Here is a 20,192-nt window from a genome sequence, read left to right as displayed (position 1 = left end):
ATCTGAATGAGTAAATTCGCCCAAATGCCTAAGTTAAAATACACTCTGTTATTGGGGAGATAGGCGCTTCAGCTACGTGAAGGATACTGTCCTCCCAAGCAAGGGACTTAGAATAGTCTAGTACATAACTACAATACTGAAATAATCTAGCATGGCAGCTAAGAACACAGACTTTGAAGTCAGGTCTAGTTTTAAATCCTTGCTCTGCCCCTTCTTGCTTGTGCAGTCTTGGGCAGATTATATAATCTCTCTGAGCCTCTTGTCTTTATTTTTTAAATGGAGGTAATATACCTCCCTCATAGAATTGCAGTAGTGCTTATAAAGCACTTAGCACAGTTAGCACCCTAGTAAGCTTCCAACAAATGTTAGCTCTTGTTACCATTATTATAATGTAATAAAGAACAAACAGGGCAGCCTACAAGACACAATTTCTATTCCTCTATTACTTTAATCTTCTCTCCCTTTGTTCTTCCTTTAATTTTTCTTTCATTCTCTTTCCCACCTTAAAAAAGTCATCAAAGAAAGAAAATGTCCTTGACACCTATTCTTTGCAGCCACAGAAACCCACCAGCCTTATTCTCTAGCACCCCAATTGATCTGTCACAGTTCAGTAATGAAGAGAGGAGCATCTGTCACTGTTTCCTGGAAACCCTCACCCCAGTGCCACTTCTTTCCTGTGGTCCAGGGAGACAGACTGGCCTAGCAACTGCACCGGAAGCTGAGATAAACCGTACAGTAGTCTCATAGAGGGACCCTTCCAGATTGGAAATTTTATTTTGGGGTGTGTTACCACCTGCAGCAAAGGTAAAGAAGAAATTGCTAAGAGCTACAACTGGCGTTGTTCTCATAGTTGTTTATAATAATAATTATTATTAATACAATCCCTATGTTTGCAAAGGACTTTATCATTACCAAAGCTTTTTTATACCCTGACTCAGCATATGCCCAGCAATTCCCCTAAGTTCTCCCTCTGATACTTTGTGGGTGTAACTGCTTTCTTTAGGGATTCCTAGCTCATCAAAAGGTGTGTAAAGAAAATAGATGATTAGCTGTTAGGACTAAGTTGACAGTAACAAAAGACAACTTGAGTTTCTCTTGTGGAACAACAAAGCCCATTAGGGACATGAGCCATGACACAGCTGCAGAATGTAGCTTTTTTTATGCCCAAGGGAAAGCCAGTTAGTCATATTAACTGTCCCCTGTTTAGAAGTAGGTCAGAAGTTGAGAGGAAGTGAAGGGTAATGCATTGGATGTAGGCTGGAAGCTCGCAAACCAGGGTGCAATTCTGGCCTTCTCTTTCCTAGCTATGTAATCTTGAGCAAGTCTCTGAACCATTTTTGACCTCAGAGAATTCATCTGTAAAATAGAAATAATAGGAGTACTTATTTCATAGAATTGTTGTGACCATTTAATTAGCTAATATATAGAACAACTAGCATAGTGCCTAACACTTAGAAAAATACCAAATGAATGGTAGCTTGCTTTTTGGGGGGGGCGGGGACGAGAGGGATGGAATCTTGCTCTGTCACCCAGGCTGGAATACAGTGGTATGATCTCAGCTCACTGCAACCTCTGCCTCCAGGTTCAAGCAATTCTCTTGCCTCAGCCTCCTGAGTAGCTGGGACTACAGGCACGCGCCACCATGCGCAGCTAATTTTTATACCTTTAGTAGAGATGGTGTTTCACCATGGTGGCCATGCTGGTCTTGAACTTCTGACCTCAAGTGATCTGCCTGCCTCAGCCTCCCGAAGTGCTGGGATTATAGGCATGAGCCACTGCACCCAGCCATAGTAACTTTTTATAGTGATGGTGATAATAATTACTTATTAAGCTTCTGATATTTAATAGCATGTTTTCCTAATAGAGTAACTAATAGAATAGGTTACTCATATCGTACCAAAAACATTAGTTAGGATGGGAGTGGTGGCTCATGCCTCTAATCCCAGCACTTTGGGAGACCAAGGTGGGTGGATCACAAGGTCAAGAGATCGAGACCATCCTGGCCAACATGGTGAAACACCATCTCTACTAAAAATAAAAAACTTAGCTGGGCATGGTGGTATGTGCCTGTAGTCCCAGCTACTCAGGAGGCTAAAGTAGGAGAATTGTTTGAACCCGGGAGGCCGAGGTTACAGTGAGCCGAGATCGCGCCACTGCACTCCAGCTTGGTGACAGAGCAAGACTCTGTCTCAAAAAAAAAAAAAGTTGTTCCCCCAAGTTCAAAATAAATGCTAACTTTTAACAAAATCAAAAGCAAATATGGTCAGCTTCACTATAATCCGGGAACTTACATATGCAGCCCATAAATATGCCTCAGAGTACAAAGGACTTTAGTATTTGAAAGGAGAGGACCTGTGTTCAAATCTAAGCTCTGCCAATTTCTAGTTGTATGACTGTGCTTAGGAAATGTTCCTATTTGAGCTTTGGTGTTCTCATCTGTAAAAATGAGGATAAATGAATCCAATATTAGGATAGCTTTAAGGTTTAGATAATACATGTGAAAATGTTTTGAGAACTGTAAAATAATATTATGTATGTGGTCTTCAGAAGGAAGTTTAGTAGCACATTTATTTTGTATTCAAATAACTTGGCTTTAAAGAAGCATTTCTTTAAGAATAATCTTTGTTGTGGCTTTATGTTACAGATGGGAAATGTATTTTAAAATTAATTTATGCCCTGACTAGTTGATTTTCACATCTTTTAATCAAGATCAAACTGACCTTGAGAAAAAAACGGGTTGTGACCCTTGTATCATGTTACATCAAAACCTAATTTTTAAGTATTTGCTTAGTGCTCTGAGGTATTTGGGATTTTAGGGGCCATTAAATAATACTCTTTCACTTAACTAGTTCAAGACTAATTGAAAGACATAAGAGCAATTGAAAGATAGACATAGGACTCAGGTGGCGATAAAAATATCACCTTTGTTACCAAAAAGGTTGATCAGAGATTTTTGTTTGGGATTAAGCAGCCGAGGGGCTTGCTGATATGTTTTTTGCCTGTAAATTAGACAGATTTGTCCACCCAGTTCATGGTACAGCTGGATATAGTAGGCCCTCGTACTTTGTAACACAGGTTGGTTCCAGAAAAGGGAAAGGAAGGGGATGAGCTCAGATCCTTCTCCCACATTCACCAAGCAAATAAGTTTATTGTCACCACTATGTGGGAGATAGGGAAGACATCCAGAAGTCATTTCATGTGGATGCATAAATGTGAAATAAATACTTCCCCCAATAGGAGTTATAAGCTTTATATTATTGACTCCTCACAACAACTCTAGGAGGCAAAAAAAGTCTCAATTTTATAAGTAAACATTGAATTTGCCCAGGGTCATCAGACAGCTGGGAGGTTATAGCAATGGGAATCCAACCAGGTATCCCTCCCTGGGATCACACTTCAACAGTTCCAGCCACTGGGGAACTCAAACCACCCAAATGACATGTATTTACACATAAAGAAGGTACTGAATCATAATAGCTTCCATGTGTCAGGCCCTTGATGGCTATTTCAATCCCTATAATAACCTTTCACCCACCCAGTGGAGAAGGAAACTGGAGCACAAGTAAGCATCTTACTGACTTGGCTAAGAGATTTGAACTTAAGTGTTTATTATATTTCCAGAGCTCAACTGCAATCCAATTTACTCCACTGACTCATCCTCACACTTCTAAAAATGCAAAAATTAAAGCCTGGTCAAGAAAAGTGACTTGTCCAAAGTCATACTGCTAGAGTCAGGACTGGAACCTGTATAGTCTGGTCCTTTATATCCTGATAACATTAGATAGTGTGCAGCCTTGGCAGTCAGCACAAAGGAATTCAGAGAGGAGAGGGCTTTCTGAAGTACATAGTTCATAACTGAAGGGATGGATTTCCTTAAGCTCGGGGAAATTTATTTTGCTCTATCTGTGTCTAATATAGAGGATGGGACATGCTAGTCTTTGATACTGGTGTAAGGGGTAAGATGAGAATGGGTGAGGTTCTGGTGTTTGTTCTGTGTGGACTCAAAGAGACTTACAGATTTTCTGCCAGTGTGGCAAAGGGTTGCTCCTGGTAGTCAGAATATGCAGAGCCCCCTCAGCTCACAGTGCTACCAGCACAGTCTAGAGAATGAAGGTTATTGGTCACCAGAGGCAAGCAAACAAATACTAGATAAAATTTGGTAACATCTGCCTTTATGATGCTGGAACTTTCTCAAATGCAAATGTTACTTTAAAAGCAGTAATACATTTTGAGAAACCCAGCAGCCACATTAGCAGCTGCTGTCTGTCTGGTTTATTGTTTTCCAGTTCTACATATTGAACCTGAAGTCTTAACTCATGGAATGAGAAAGAACCCTTTTAGGCCACTTGTAACAGGTGGGGAGTTACTATGAAAAATATTAGGGAACAAACGGAAGGCCTGGGTTCTGGTTCTGCCTCTACCACTTACATGTGTGATCATAGACAAACCCGGCCTCTGGGTCTTGTTTCCTAATCTACAGAATGGGGCTGATTTTCAAATACCACTGCAATGCATTTCCCCCATAAACTGTTAAAATGCTTTAGGAACATTAAAAAAGAAGAAGAAAAAAATCCAACCTAGCATTTTTTCTTAAAATAACATATTAATTCCAGATCCTTTATTTTATTCAAAATAAAAGCATTACCTCATTAAAATTAAATGTAAAAGATCAAACTTCCTCACACAATTGTGAGTTAATGTTTGTGTAAATATCTTACAAACTGTGAAGTGCTATACAAGTATTGCTGCTACTATTCTTTTTTAGTATTACTCAACTCCTGCCCTCAGGTAACTTCCAGCCTAGTAGTACAGGTTGAGTTTCCCTTATCTGAAGTGCATGGGACCAGAAATGTTTTGGATTTTGGATTTTTTCAGAGTTTGCAATATTCACTTACTGGTTGAGCATCCCAAATCAGAACATCCAAAATCTGAAATGTTCCAAAGAGCATTTGTTTTGAGCACGATGTCAGCACTCAAAAAGTTTTGGATTTTGAAACATTTTGGATTTTTATATTATTGGTACTCATCCTGTAGTATTATATTTATGCTCAGGTACTAAAAAGTGAGAGGCAGAGTGATGTGACTAGTAAAATCCCCAAAACAGAAGTCAGAAACTCTAGGGGCAGAGTGCTGTATCTGCTCCTATTCAACCCTGTGACCTCGGCTAAGTCACTTGACCTCTCTAAGCCTCAGATTGCCCTTCTATGAAATGAAGGGGTTGGGCAATTTGGTATCTAAGGAGCTTTCCCTCCCTAACATTCCAGGATTCACAGTGTGGCCTAGGATGAGAATCTGTCACATGGATTCACATTTTTCTCAACAGCAATGTTAGGCTTTTTAGAAAAGGAACCGAAGCCCAGGAAGTAATGGAAACAGTATATGAAATTTCAATCTGCTAAGAAAATCGATCTACAAAGGAATAGCTCTGTTTAGCAAAGAACACCTGTCCCATTTTTTGTTATATAAACATGTTTCACAAAGCCAGTTTGCTAAATTATTAAGCTAATGAGAAAATATATCCATTTAGGTTTTCTAAGTACAGTGAAGAAAATGTCAAGATGGTTGACTTTCCTTTTCTAACTATAGACAAAGTCAGGCAATACCTCTTATCTGAGAATGACCCTCCTCCCCCAAGGAGTCCCAAAGGGTGAGCTTCTTTGTTGATTTAGAGAGTCAATAATTCAGTAAAGTCCCAAGTAAATGGCACAACACAAGCTCAGATTGGGTTTTTGTATTCGTATTTTATAAACATTTCAGGACTTCCTTCCTGACTCTTGACTTATTGCCATTCTTAAAGTGAAGATTTTATACCCCAGAAGCTTGGTTAGAAACAACTTCAGGATCATCTCATCCAACTTCTTTCTCTGTGTGGATCCTACTCTCAGCAATACCTCCGACAATATAATGTAGTGGGTTCCAAATCTGGACTGCCTTGATTCACAGTCTGGCTCTGCCCTTAATAGCTCTGAGACCTTGGGCAAGTTACTTAATCTCCTCCAGGGCTCAATTTATCCACTGGCCTTTTGGCTTAATGGGGAAAATAATTGCCCCTACCTCAAAACAAAGGCATAAAAATGATATAACGGATTTTGGGGACTCAGGGGGAAGGTTGTGGGTGGTGGTAAGGAATAAAACGCTATACATTGGGTACAATGTACAGTCCCTGGGAGACAGGTACACCAAAGTCTTAGAAATTATCACTAAAGAACTTACCCATGTAACCAAAAACCACCTGCTCCCAAAACCACTGAAATAAAGTAAGATAAAAATAATTTTCCCTACCTCAGATAACCTACCTTTTATATTTTATAAAAGTAAAGTGCTTGGCATATACCTGGCACAAAGTAAATGCTTAGTAAACATTAGCTATTATAATCTTCATCTGCAAGTAAGCCCCTATTTGAGTGCTTCTGGGAACAGCGGAGAGTTCACTCACCCTACTTTCCCTACCCCTCCATTTCTGCAAGACAGCCTGTTGACATGTTAGTCAGAACCATTCATGTCATCGGCTTTAGATTCAGACCTGAGTATGAAACCTTATTCTGTCTGCAGCCTTGGGCAAGATAACCTACGGTATCTTCATGTGTAAAATAGAAATAATTATACCTATTTCACTGACCTGTTGTGAGGACTGGTTAAGGTACTACATTAAAAGTATATAAAGTACTTAGCATGGTTCCCAGCTACATAGTAGGCACTCAATAAATGATAGTTGCTGCTATGATGATAACTGAAGAACAAGAAAATACAGAACAGAGAGAGGAGGTAGAAAGATAAAAGAAGAGAAGCAGTAGTAGCCACATCAGCAGCTGCTGTCTGTCTGTAAAAAGTTGTTTCTGACTAGCTGGGTTCTGCTTCCCTGTGATTTTATTTCACCACCCCTAGGTCTACTCATCAGATCTGCACAGAACACATCTGCACTATCTTCTGCTTATCAGCCCTTTGGATATTCAAAGAGGGCTAGCACAGCCCCCTCTCTACCCATATAGCAGCACCACCACCGCCTCTTCTCAATGCCCTCTCTCCAGGGAGATATCTCCCATTCTTCAGCTGTATCTCGGAAAACATAGTTTTTAGGCTCATCCCTAAGCAGGAGGTCCCTCCTGGCATGCTCCATGTCCTTCTTGAACAGGGCACAGAGCACTGCAGGATGGTTTCACAGTGTGGCCACCATCTTGCTGAGGAGAAACATGATGTCCTATATTCCCCATGGTTTCCTTTAATCGGTTTGCCCAAGCCAGGCAAATAAGAATGGAAATAGAGATTGTCCTTGCTCACTTTGAAATTCTTACTTAAAATGACCTTCAAAGAAAAAAAAATGCTTGATTATATTTTTAGGGCACCAGAGGGAGCAGTCAGCACAGCCATGTTTGCTTCGAAGCAGTCCAGTGGTGACACAGCCGCACTGAAGCTGTAGACGGGGTTCTCCAGAGATGGAGGCATTACCTGATCAGAAAAAGGGGGGCACTCTTGCTAGGCACTGGGGAAGAAACAAGAAAGATAGCCTGGTATCCTGGTATAGATCAGGGTTCCAGGAGGTTTTGGTGCAAGAGCTGCAGCCTTGAAGTTAGAAAGATCAGGGCCCCTACCCAGTCAGTTATGGCTACACCTACTGAGCATACTGGCTCAGACGCTGTACCAGAGGCTGCACCAACATTATTCCATCTAACTGTTACAACATCTTATAAAGGAGAAACTATGATTCCCATTTTACAGGTGAGGAAACTGGCTCTCAGGTTATTTAATTTCTTCAAGGTCACATTGGTAGGTAGTGACAAAGCTAGGATTTGACTCTGGGTTTACTTCACTCTTTTTAACCATTGTGCTGTATACACAGATGTGGCTATAAACAAGTGGCAACCACTTTAAGCTTCAGTGTAATCATCTCTGCTGTCTTGCACGGTTGTTGTGTGGATATGTTGTGTGATATGGTAGGCATTCAAGAAATTTTTTCTTCCTTCTCAAATTCCAGCTCTCCCACTCAAAGTAACTGAGGAAAGTCACTTAACTTTTCTTGGACACAACTTTCTCATATGAAAACTAGATGTGGTTTATGAATCTCTAACCTTGCATATGACAGCCCCAGCATGGTGCAACTCAGTCCTGATACTTCAGCCTTCCGGGCTCTTTTGCTTCCTAGCACACTATTACAATGATCCTTTCTCCCAGCAAACACTATATTTACAAGCCACAAATAACAAAGTAGAAGATGCTGGAAGAGCTCTGGCATGTTAATTAAGAACATTATCAGAAGCAGCTGGGCAGAAAATGCCAACGAGTGGGAAGCAGAGGCAGTGTAACTGTTTGTTGACAGAAGCCAGTGCAGTATTGTACGCTAATTGGGGAAGTGGGTAAACATTTGCCAGCAGCTTGCCCCTCAGTGCATTTGAAGATAGACAGCAGGCTAGGCCCTTCCCACTCCTTGCCTGTCCATCTGCCCACAACCCAAGAGATACAAATATAGCATGCTTTGCTCTGAGTTCCTTATAAGCAGAAAGGATTCCAGGGGTAGATGTGTCTTTTTAATGACCCTCCTGAGTGATATGCTCAGGTTTTCATCTAGATACAGCTGAAGATAGTTTTCACCCCCTTCCCCTTGCCAGCATGCCTTTGATACTTGGCCTTGGCCCCCAGGGCCTCCCCTTCCCGGTATCCCCCACCTCTCCCTGGAAGAAGACACCAGAACCATCTTATTAGAAGCATCTTGAGTTAAGTAGAAGATAAGATTGCCTGCCTCCGGTGCTGCAATCAGGCCCAGAGCAGCAGAGCAGCAGCTTCAGGCCTGACTAGAGATTGCTTGCCCTCCCATCACACACACTTGGAGCTACTCATTTATCCGTGTGTCCACCATCTTTACAGTTGCTCTCACACACAGCAGCCATTATGGAACACCTGTTCTGGGCAAGACACTTTGTTAAGTATATATTTTTTCTCATTTAATTCTCACATCGGTCCTGTAAGATTGATACTAACTCCAAAGCCACAAAGCTGATAGCCAATGCAGCTGTAATTTAAACTAGAGTCTTTCTAGTTCCAAAGCCTATGTCCTTTCCACTAAACCAGTATTGTTCAACTTTTAAACATTCCTGACCTCTTTTGATAAACAGGAAAGTTTTGTTTCTTCTCTCACTCACAGATTCAGAAAATCTGCATGTCCCATCTCTGCCCCTTGTCTAAAAGGGCATAAACCTAATTTTAGGATCCCTATATGATTAATGTATCCCATTGAGCCAAGATTTTGTCTAGCTTGACTTTCAATAGTTCATATTACAAAATTGTGATTTTTTAAATTCTTAAAATATAAAGTATTATGATATTGACTCTTTTTTTTTTTTTTCAAACTAAATATACCATTAACAAGGATATGATTTGCCTCCCCTAACCAGGGGAGATATTCATCGTTGGGCATGGTGGAATAGCCATTCTACAGTTTATAATGTAGTTTTAACAGGAAGGTCAGCCCCAAAGGCTAGCTGTAGTTGCACCAAGCAGAAAAGTTCCTTCCCTCTATTAGGGGTTAACCAAGCAGAGGTCTCTAGGAATGCCAGTCAGTCATTAACCAGCACCTTTCCTAAGGTCCCCTGTTCTGCTGGCCAGGCTGAGCTGTGCAGGAGGCAAGGTAGCTTCACCAAACTAAACTACAAGATTTGATCTTCCTGAGCTCTGGTTTCCTCACTGATTAAATGAGAATAACAACACCTGCCTTGCAGGTTATTTTGAAGATCAAATAAGATTCTGCCAGACTCTTCATGCCAGTGCATAGTTTCAGAATCACTGTGCATAGATAAAATGAATGCCATGTAGAGAATATAGTGCTTGTTTCAGTCTTTTGAATATGTGTTCTTCATTTTAGGTAACTCAACTGGACCCAAATAAGTCATTATTGGAGGTAAAGCTGTTCCCTCAAGAAACACTTTTCCTTGAAGCAAAAGAGTAAACACGGCCCAGCGGTGGAACCAGCCGTTCCTTGACAAGCCGGCAGCCTGCGTCAGGAGAAGGGCTCCTCGCCAACCCACCCACACGCTCGTCTCACTCAGTTCAGTGTCACACTTCTGCCTCTTGCAAAATTGCTGGAAAAAGTAATAATAAACATAGCTACTTAAGATTTCCCATCCATGAGTATATATTCCCAACCCTCATTACAGAGAATTACAACTCTGCCACTCTCCCCTACCCCCTGCACTTCACCCTCCCTCAATGATGAATGCATTGTTCAAGTGTGAGTGATCACTAAATAGAATTTTTACTTCTTCAGTGCCCATCTTCTCCCCACAGTGTCTAGAACAGTTCTGTCTGTTCTGTGACACCAGAATGCTGTATATTTGATATATGTCTTTTTATTTTCATGACTGAATTTCTACCTTGTCACCTAATTTTAAGGGGCAGAGGGAAAAAAGTCAAATGGGACATTCTCGGCATGGGGAGTAAACATTGTTGTAGGAAAAAAGTGTACCATTTTTGTTAGTACTTTCTGATGGCTTTACTAAGATATAAGGTTTTGTTTGAGGACTGAATTTGACATATATGCAAGATATTTATTACTGCTGCTGCCTTGGGTGTCCAGGTTCCACCTGGGAGATATTTGCTGTTCCACTGCAGCATAGGGCAACTGTTCGCAATGTGAATGTTGAGATTATGTGCAGAGAGGACTAGTACCAAAACTTCAGTATCTGGCCCAGTGGCAGGAGGCTACTGTTAGGTTTGCATTTGGGCAGTTAGAACCTCACAGATAACAGCTCCCAAGTTGCTAGTCCATCAGCATAAACTGAACACAATTCTCTCTTGCTTTCTCTCCCTCTACTCCCTCACACATTTGGACCTTGTCACTTGGTGTTGAAGCACCTTGTCTATCAACAAAATCTGATCAGCAGCCCCATGGACTCTCCTGTAATAAGGAACTTGCTCTACTATTTTATTCTTTTAATGTTTTAGTATTTGATATTGGGCTCAAGTGAAAGGGATCTCATTCTATGGCTGAAAAATCAGACTTCATATGTTGAAGAGAGCAAACTTGGGGTCTCAACTCAGAAGACATGTGTTGCCTGAAACCTGCATATAATTTTTGATTTGATTTAGTAAGTGTGGGTTTTTCTTAATCTACAGATTTGGGGTTTGGGGTTTAGTTCATGGGAACACTGTTTATACCTTCACAGCCAGTGATTTATTTTTAATCTTGAAATCTTTCTCCATTTCTGCTTTTGTGTCACCTGTGGTTTTTATCCTAGGGGTTGGGATCCTGATTCTGACATTTTGTACTTGTCTGAAAAAGAGTTCAAGGGCCAGGTTTGTTCCCCTAGCCCCAGCCAAGGGATTCTCAGAAGATTCTAATCAGAACTGGAGATTTGCCAGCCCATTTCCTTTCTGCCCAGAAGCAGATGTTGGCCAGGAAAATTATACCTTGTGTCTTCTCTGACGCTCCAACCAGGGACCTCTCCAGATTACTGTCTAGCACAGAGTACTGCTACATCTGCCTAGATGTGGGCCTTCTGTGGCCCCAGGGGTCTTTATAGGAAGGCTGAAAGGAAAGGAGACCCACTGTGGGTCTTCCTTCAGGGGGAGTGTTCAGGGAAGTTCAAACTGAACACTTCTCTCCAGCTCTACGCCTATCTTCCTAATCTAATGGTTCCACAAGATAGTCATTTCCAGTGCTACAGATGCACTAGGGCACGACCTCTTTTTTTTTTTTTTCTAGGTAGACCTTGTTCTGTAGCTGCTGTGAAGAAGCTGCAGCCCTGAACTCAGGTCATACTCAGGAAAAGCAGCAGGGGTGTGGGTGGGGTTTGAGGGAAAGTACTCTGAATTGACCTTCATGTTTAACCTGTTCTGTCTGACTTGGGTTTGACTTCATTATATTGTTCTCTCCCACTCACCCTCACTTCTGTATTACAACAATATAGACTTTACTCTAAAGCCAGTTTGATAAAAGTTATTAAATGCTACTTGAATGTGTGTGAAGTTGACACAGCCTTGTTCAGCCTGCCTTGGAAAGTTCTTCTCAGTCTGGCCTGCTCAGCCCCATGATTTTCTATGCTCTAGGCCTCATAACTGGGAAAGGCCTCAGCTAATTGTCAGTGTTCACTCAAGACATGATGGTCTACTAAGCTTCAGACAGAGACCAAAGCAATTTTATACCTTTTAATACAAGCACAACATTAAAATGACTTGCTGTCACCACAGAAATAGCAGTGTCCTCTGCAGTTCTTCCTCCTACCATTAGGGTTCCTTGGGCTTTACATCCCAGCCTCCAGACTCAGTAAGTGAGTCAATCTGAATATTTGCTCGGCATTCTTACGCCCTGCTGTTTACAGAGAAGCTCCAGGACTCTTTGTCATCCCGCATTCCAGTTTACTCCCTTGTGTTCTTGGACTGCTGGATGTGCATTTGGAGCATTAGTTTGAAAGTTTAAGCAAGTGTTGCCAGTTTCCCATTGCCTTTAAGAAGGTGCAGGGGGGTTTTTCTAGGCTTCTGGTTTGGGGTGTTGCCATTCTCTGGCACTGCTAGTTTTATAACACACACAGGTGTTCATCTCTGGATTGTAAGCATCCAGAATCAAAGTTGAATGAGAGCATCTTTTATGGAATCTATCTTTTTTAACATAGAGTAAGATTTAGGTTTTTATAGATTTTACTGGTGGCTGACATTAGAAACATATTAGTCACACACTAACATCTAAGTGTGCTGGTTAGTGGAATGGGTTTTTAAGAGGTTGGAGAGCTCTGGCAAATTTCCCCCAAAGTATGGAATTTTCATTTGGATGTGGGAGAGGGTCTTAATTCTCTCCACAGCGGCATCATAGATTGACACATTTCCACTCATCCTTCTCAGTCCCTCAACCATCCAGTCCTGGGTCACCACAAGTGGATGGGACATGGAGTCTTTAGTTCAGTCCAGGAGTAACTCATATAGGCATTGCACATGATAGCCTGTGTAACTCTTTCACATGCATTTTCTCTTTTGATCCTTTTTAAAATCCTTAGAGGAAGAGAGATCTTCACATACATATAACCACAGCCACATACACACACATTCCAGAGACTTCAGTGTCTTCCAAGTTGAACCTCTCTTCTGCTACTTGGTAGCTGTGTGACCTTACGGTAAGTAACCTCTCTAAACCTGAGTGTCCTGACAACATTCTGATAGCACTTTGTAATTGACCACACCTTTCACACTAATCGTAATAGTTTATTGCTGTGAGGGGAGCAGGGCAGAGATGATTATTCCATTTTTGCACAAGGGGCTTAAAGGATAGTGGCTTGCCTAAAATCACACAGCTTGTAAGTAGAAGAGGCAGGACTTAAAGTGCTAGCTTTAATTTTCCACTGCCACTGCTTGTCTATAAAGAATCTCTAAAAAAAATTTTTTTTTTTTTGAGACAGAGTTTTGCTCTATTAGCCAGGCTGGAGTGCAATGGCACAATCTCAGCTCACTGCAACCTCCATCTCCTAGGCTCATGCAATTCTCCTGCCTCAGCCTCCCAAGTGGCTGGGATTACAGGCATGTGCCACCATGCCTGGCTGATTTTTGTATTTTTAGTAGAGACAGGGTTTCGCCATGTTTGCCAGGCCGTTCTCGAACTCCTGATCTCAGGTAATCCACCTGCCTCAGCCTCCCAAAGTGCTAGGATTACAGATATGAGCCACTGGGCCCTGCCAAGATTCTCTAAATTTTATATTCAAGAACAGATCCTGAAATCCTCTACAGTTGTACATAAAAAGTTAAACGTCACTTTGGGTGGCCAGGACAGGAAGATTGCTTGAGGCCAGGAGTTCAAGATCAGCCCCAACAACATACCAATAGCCCGTCTCTTAAAAAAAAAAAAAAAAAAAAAAAAACTCTTTTTAATTAGCCAGGCATCCTGGTACTTGCCTGTAGTCCCAGCTACTCTGGAGGCTGAGGCAGAGGGATCACTTGAGCCCAGGATTCCAGGCTTCAGTGAGCCATGATAGTGTGACTGCTACTCTGGCCTAGGCATCACAGCAAGACCCCATCTCTAAAAAATACAGAAAAAGTTAAACGTATATTTTCCTAGAAAGGGAATCTGTATTCATCAGATTCTCAGTGAGACCTATTGACCAAAAAATTTTGAGAATCACCATTTACATCATGCTGTTTACATCATTCTATCTGAGAAGATAAATCTGTCCATTCTTCTTTTTATCAAGCCATATTTTTATCTAAAAGAAACCTCCAGAGGATGAAATACAATCACTAGACTTTCTTGCCTTGAATCTCTCTCTGCATTTAGTAGTTTTTTCTTGTTTCAAATAATCTGTTTTGGAAGGTGATACTTAACCCCAACTGGCCATACAGCTCACTGCTGCATTTGAAAGTCCAATCTGAAAGAGACACGATGTCCAGTCTTCAGTCTATAAACTCTTGCTTTGTACACTGTCTATTAGTTGTGGTTCTCAGTTTTTGGAGGGGGTGTGTTGTGTGGTTGAGAACAGCCTCTGGAACCATATTGCCTGAGTCTGAGCCAATCCTCCACTTACTAGCTACATGTCCTTAAGAAGTCACATCACATTCACATTCCTGTGCCTCAGCTTTTTAACTATAAAAATGAAAATAACAGTACCTGATTGATAAGGTTTTATGAAGATTAAGTGAATTAATGTAGAGCAGTTAGGAAGCTATTATCTGTTCTGTAAACTCATATGAGATTATCACAGGAAAGGAGAGTGGGTGATGGCAGCAGTAAGAAGTGTCAGTTTATGGGAGAGGACACAGAAAATGTGAAAAGTAGACATAGGATGTCCAGGCACACCGCTCTGGGACCCATCAGAGAAGGGTCACAGAGCCCTTCACAATGTCACTGTGTTACAGGTATCTAAGGGTAAACCTAGAATGTGAGGTGACAAAGACAGGAGGGACTAACTTGCTGAGCACTTAGGATGTGCCCAGTACTGTGACCGGAGCATTACAGACGTCTTTCCTTATGTAACCTCACTATAACTCTGTGAGATGGTGGTCTTGGCCCTATTTTGAAGAGGGAACAGGCTCAAAGAGGTGAAATTATATGCCTGAGTTCAACAGCTAACAAAGAACAGAGCAGAGTTTTGGACCAAGACCTTTGACTCAAAAACCCCTGCTGTGTTTATGACAATGTGGTGTCTTCAAGGAAAATAGCATATTTGACCAAGGCATTTCATTTTTTATTATTTTTTTCTGTAGAGACAAGGTCTTGCTATGTTGCCCAGGCTGGTCTTGAACTTCTAGGCTCAAGCAGTCCTCCTGCCTTAGCCTACTGAAGTGTTGGGATTACAGGAGTGAGCCACCATGCCCAGCCTAAGGCGTTGCAATTAATAATGGCAATAATAATAACATTTTTTAAGTATTGGTGGATGCTAACAGGGGTAAAGTCATATTTTTATAGTAAACTCAGCTCTCGTTCTTCAAACAGTTCTTAGTGCTACTGTTATATAGAAATGTGTCAGGAGCCAGAATTTAAACAACACCTTATAAGTGCATGATTTAAGAAGGATCCTATATATTCTACTTATTTGACATCTTCAAAATCTATTCTCTGCTCCTTCATCCTTCATCACACTGCCATTTCTTCCCTTTAGACATTCACTGTCTTTCACTTGGGTTATAAAACTGTACCCTAATTGATCTCCATTTTTCCAGTCCCTTCTGTTATAGACCTGTCTCCACACACCTGCCAAAAAGAACTTTCTAAAACACCTGCTTCACCATGTCACATCCTACTTTGATCCTCTTAAAGGCATGCAGTTGCCCTCCAAATAAAATCCAAACTCTTTTGTCTTGGATTTAAAATTCTGTCATTTGGCCCCTACCTGCTTCCCCATCTGCATCTCCAGCCATGCCCTCAACACACATCCTGAGCCACCTGCAGTTTCCTAGAAGTGCCAGTTCTCTGTCATCTCTGGCCCTGCACACTGTATCCTCTGCCCTAATAGATGCCTACCACCGGTCCATCCTTCACTTTCCGTTTAGACTTCACTTCCTCAAGATGGTTTCTTGACCATTGTCACACCATCCCCACACTCCTCAGGTTAGACACGAGTGCTGTGAGTCTTCAGACTTGTTGCTGCCCTTTTCATAGCACTGGATCACTCTGAACTATAACTCTCAGCTTACTTGCTCTTTCTCACCTAACCCCCAGACTGGGAGCCCTGTAAAGGGTCTGAGTCACTTCATATGCTTGAAGCCTAGTAAAATGGCTAGTACATAATAAGCACACAGTAAGTTTGGGTTTATTAACTGAATTTATACAAATAAATAATGGCATCCATATACTAATTAGATGGTCACTTCCATCTCTAGCATCCAACTCACGTGGGAACATTGAAAGGGAAGAGACTAGATCTTAATCATCTGTTTATTTCCAGAGTCAGCCCAGGTCTGGCACATAACAGTTACACCCAATGGTTGCTGAAGGCGTTAGTTAATTGCAGCTGGAGCAAAAGCAACCAGAGCTGCTGAGGAAAGAGTAAAGGAATTGGTTTTGAGTACCTAGGTAAGTGCAGCACAATGCTACGGCCTTTATACACTGTCCTCACAATTACTCTGCGAGGTTGGTACTATTATTATCCTTATTTTACAGCTAAGAAAACATTCAGAGAGATTGTGTCACTTGTCTCAGAGACACAGGTAGTAGGGAGAGGAGCTGGGCTTCTACTCTGGATCTGTGTCCAAAGCTCATGCTTACTCTTTTCCCTCATTGATGAGGTCCCCATCCCTGAGCTGCTTCAATGTTGAACTTCTTACCCACAGAGAGTAGAGTATAATAAAAATCCTCACACACTCCCACCCCCTACCTCTCGCTTTCTAGGTTACTGTACTGGCCTCATTTTCTTCTCACCTCTGTGAAAGATTCTTCTCTCTCTCTTACGTAGGGTTTTCTGCCTGCCTATTAAACATCAGCAGTCCCTGGGTTCCTTCCTCAGTTTGCTGCTCTTCTCTCAAACTCTCCTTAGATAAGAGGCAATTTGTACTTTGGGACTCAGCTCCAATTTTGCCTAAGGTCTAAACTCCATGAGAATAGGGTCGATCTGACTTGTCTTATCCTGATCACAGGTCTGGCCCTGCACAGGTGCTTAATAAGTACCTGTTGATAATATAGTAACACTTATATCATGTTTACTGTATGCCAGTCGCTATGAGATGTGTTTGTGTTAACTCATTTTCTCCTCACAACAACCTTAAAAACTAGGAGCTATTGGCCGGGCGCGGTGACTCAAGCCTGTAATCCCAGCACTTTGGGAGGCCGAGGCGGGTGGATCACGAGGTCATGAGATCGAGACCATCCTGGTCAAAATGGTGAAACCCCGTCTCTACTAAAGATACAAAAAATTAGGTGGGCACGGTGGCGCGTGCCTGTAATCCCAGCTACTCGGGAGGCTGAGGCAGGAGAATTGCCTGAACCCAGGAGGCGGAGGTTGAGGTGAGCCGAGATCGCGCCATTGCACTCCAGCCTGGGTAACAAGAGTGAAACTCCGTCTCAAAAAAAAAAAAGTAGGAGCTATTATCCTCACATTATTTGTGAGCAAACTGAGACACAAGAGGTGCTTTGCTCACATTGACAAAGCTAGTAAACCAAGGAGTCAGGATTCAAGCACAGGCAATTTGGCTCCAGAGTTCAAGCTCGTATTATACCTCTCTCCTTCTCCAGGAAGGCTCCTGAACCCCCAGGACAAGTTAAAGGCCTCTTCTAGTCCCTTTCCTTACCCCTAGCAGAGCAGTTATCACATTATTGTGATTATTTGTACAGAAGATTCCCTCTTTGGATCCTGACAGGTCCATCTTTACAGGACCTGACACAGGGCACAGACAGTAAGTGTTACATGAATGAATAAACTCCAAAACTACCCTGTGAGGTGGATCATACCATACCTGTTTCATACTTTGATACACTGAGGCTTAGAGCAGTTCAGTCATTTGTCCAAAATCTCATAACTACTATACGACATTTCTATGACCCATGATTGAGCCTATGTCCAAAGCAAATAGTTTTCCTACCATGCATTTCTGGCAAACCAGCATTTAATTTAGGTAATATTTAAGTACCTTTGCCTTATGGAGAGCAAGTAAGCTTTGACCCATCCATTCATTGTTGAGGTCTTTAGTTAAACACCAGATCCTCAGCCTCTCTCTACTTTTGACCCAGAACTTCTAAGCTGGGGTGGTTGGGGCCACTAATTTCAGGGCAGTGCTAGAAGAGCTTCAGGAGCTATGGGAACCCAAAGGAGGACGCCAGTCTGGGCTGTCAGAAAGGATTCTGAGGACAGGTAAACCCCATCTGGGAGTCTGGTAATCTGAGATCCAGGAATTAGAAAAAGGAGTCATCCTACAGGATCAGAATGGAGCCTGCCCTTCTGGGATGGGAACTCCAGACCCCTGGGAATATTACCTGCCTTACACATCAGCAACATTTGTATAGGACTTCTGAGGAGAGTCTTACTGAAACTTTCCTCTGATTTGGGGGTCAGGTGGAAGTACATTTAAGGGGAACCAGGTGGACAGCCAGGAACTTTGATAATTCCCAGAGGGCTCAGCTGAGCATCTCACACGAGAATCATAATCTTCCTAGCTGTGTCTGCATAGTCCTTGGCTCATTTCAGATCATTTTCAGTTGCAGTCAGTCTACCTTTCCTCATTCTATAGATGGAGAAATAGGCTCAGAGCAGTGAAGTGACTTGCCATGGCCTCCATTCTGGCATGGCTTTAACCATAGCAAGCATCAGTGAGGAACTAGTTTGTGCAGCTGTCATCTGCATGCCTTGGTTTTTCAAACAGTGCATTTTATGCATCTTTTGCATGTTGCCGGAAGTCAGGGACTCAGAGGGAAGAACACATCCTCTGCAATAAAAGTGGTACCGTGCCATGGGGGCATGGAGCCCAGCCCCTGGATTTGGGGAGCCCCACTAGGACCCAGCAGTGCTAGGGTGTGCCCCAAAGAGTGAAGGCCCTGAGAAGAGAGAGGGTGAAGGGGGCAGGTGCACTTCCCATAGAGGCTTGGGGCAGGCCCCGGACTGTGCTTCTCCCTACTTACTGGGGCAGTACCACTTTGTGCCTTGTGGCAAACAGGTTCTGGTTAATGGAACCTCTGGAGAGGGTGGTAGGTGGAGTAGATGAAGTGACATAGGGAAGGAGATGGCCCAGAATCTCTCTAGGATCTTGAGCATCCCAGGCCTGTGAAGGTGTCTGGGCCATGCAAATCTGCCAGAATTCTGGTTCTAAAAGGAGTTTTAACATTAGAGTTCGAAATCAGAGGCACTTCAGAAAGCACCTCCTATTGCCAGCTCCCAGCTTCCCAGTCTTCCTTCTCTTGAAGGCAGAAAGGTGCTGAGAAGGGAACTATTCCTCTATGGACTGAAGGCAGAGAGGGATTCATTCATTCATTTAATAACTGCCTAATAAATAATACCCAGCACTTCTTGAGTGTTTACTATATGTCAGACATAGAGAAGGACTTTACATGAATTGCATTATTGAATCCTCACAATGATGCAATGAAAGTTTTACTTTTACCCACGTTACATGTCATAAATATAGGACTCCAGCTCAGCTCAGCTTCCACACTAGTAGCCCTGCTCAGCCCAGGCCCTATGACCAGAGGTGCTGAGGACACTTGCAGGGGCTGCCAAACATTTGACTGGCAGTGAGAACACAGTGTAGTCCATCCTGGAGGGTAAAGGAGGCTGTAGGTGCACAGAAGGGAGTGAAAGAGGAGTCTTTCAAACAGTGAGAGAAGTGCTCCCTTCCTCCACCCTTGTGCCCCCCACCCCAGAGGCCAGTTCAGGGAACTGGATAGGGAAAGTGGCCTCAACCCCATTTCCAAATCTCCAACAGCTCTCTTCTGAAGATGCAAAGAACAGTTCTCACCCCTTCCCCCACTAGCTGTATGCCCCTGGGAAAGTCACCTGCTCTCTATACCTCAGTTTCCTCTGGTATAAATTAGAGGTGAAGATGGGTAACTATGTGGCTTCAGAGAGGGTAGAATGCAGAGGTACTTGGAAAGTTTTCAGAGTCAGTGTGTGCCTCCTGTGCCTCTGACAAAATATCTGAGGCTGGGTGTAAAGAGTGAGAAGAAGTTCTCCAGGTAGCTGAATGTCTTGGGACTGGGAATCTGTAGAAGGCAGGCATTTGTGCATCAGTGCCGCAGCAAGCCTGGAGTCCCCACTCCTAATCGCAGCTGGCAGTCTGCTTGTGAGCCAGCTCCTCCACCC

General features: G+C 42.6%; 1 protein-coding gene across 10 annotated transcripts in view; it reads left to right on the top strand.

Moving 5' to 3' along the window:
- The window catches only part of FAF1 (Fas associated factor 1), a 569,750-nt gene extending 557,790 nt beyond the window's left edge, over nucleotides 1-11,960 (top strand). For all 10 annotated transcript variants that reach the window (XM_035251413.3, XM_002750807.7, XM_078331686.1 and 7 more), the window contains one exon: nucleotides 9,854-11,960. In XM_035251413.3, the coding sequence (XP_035107304.1) occupies nucleotides 9,854-9,937 (84 nt within the window). In that variant the 3' untranslated portion in view covers nucleotides 9,938-11,960. The remainder of the gene's footprint in view (nucleotides 1-9,853) is intronic.
- The last annotated feature ends 8,232 nt before the right edge of the window (nucleotides 11,961-20,192 follow it).

This window comes from Callithrix jacchus, chromosome 7 (genome assembly GCF_049354715.1).
Source record: "Callithrix jacchus isolate 240 chromosome 7, calJac240_pri, whole genome shotgun sequence".
Lineage (NCBI taxonomy): Eukaryota > Metazoa > Chordata > Mammalia > Primates > Cebidae > Callithrix > Callithrix jacchus.
The sequence above is the reverse complement of the archived record's forward strand: the minus strand, read 5'-3'. Positions and strand labels throughout refer to the sequence as shown.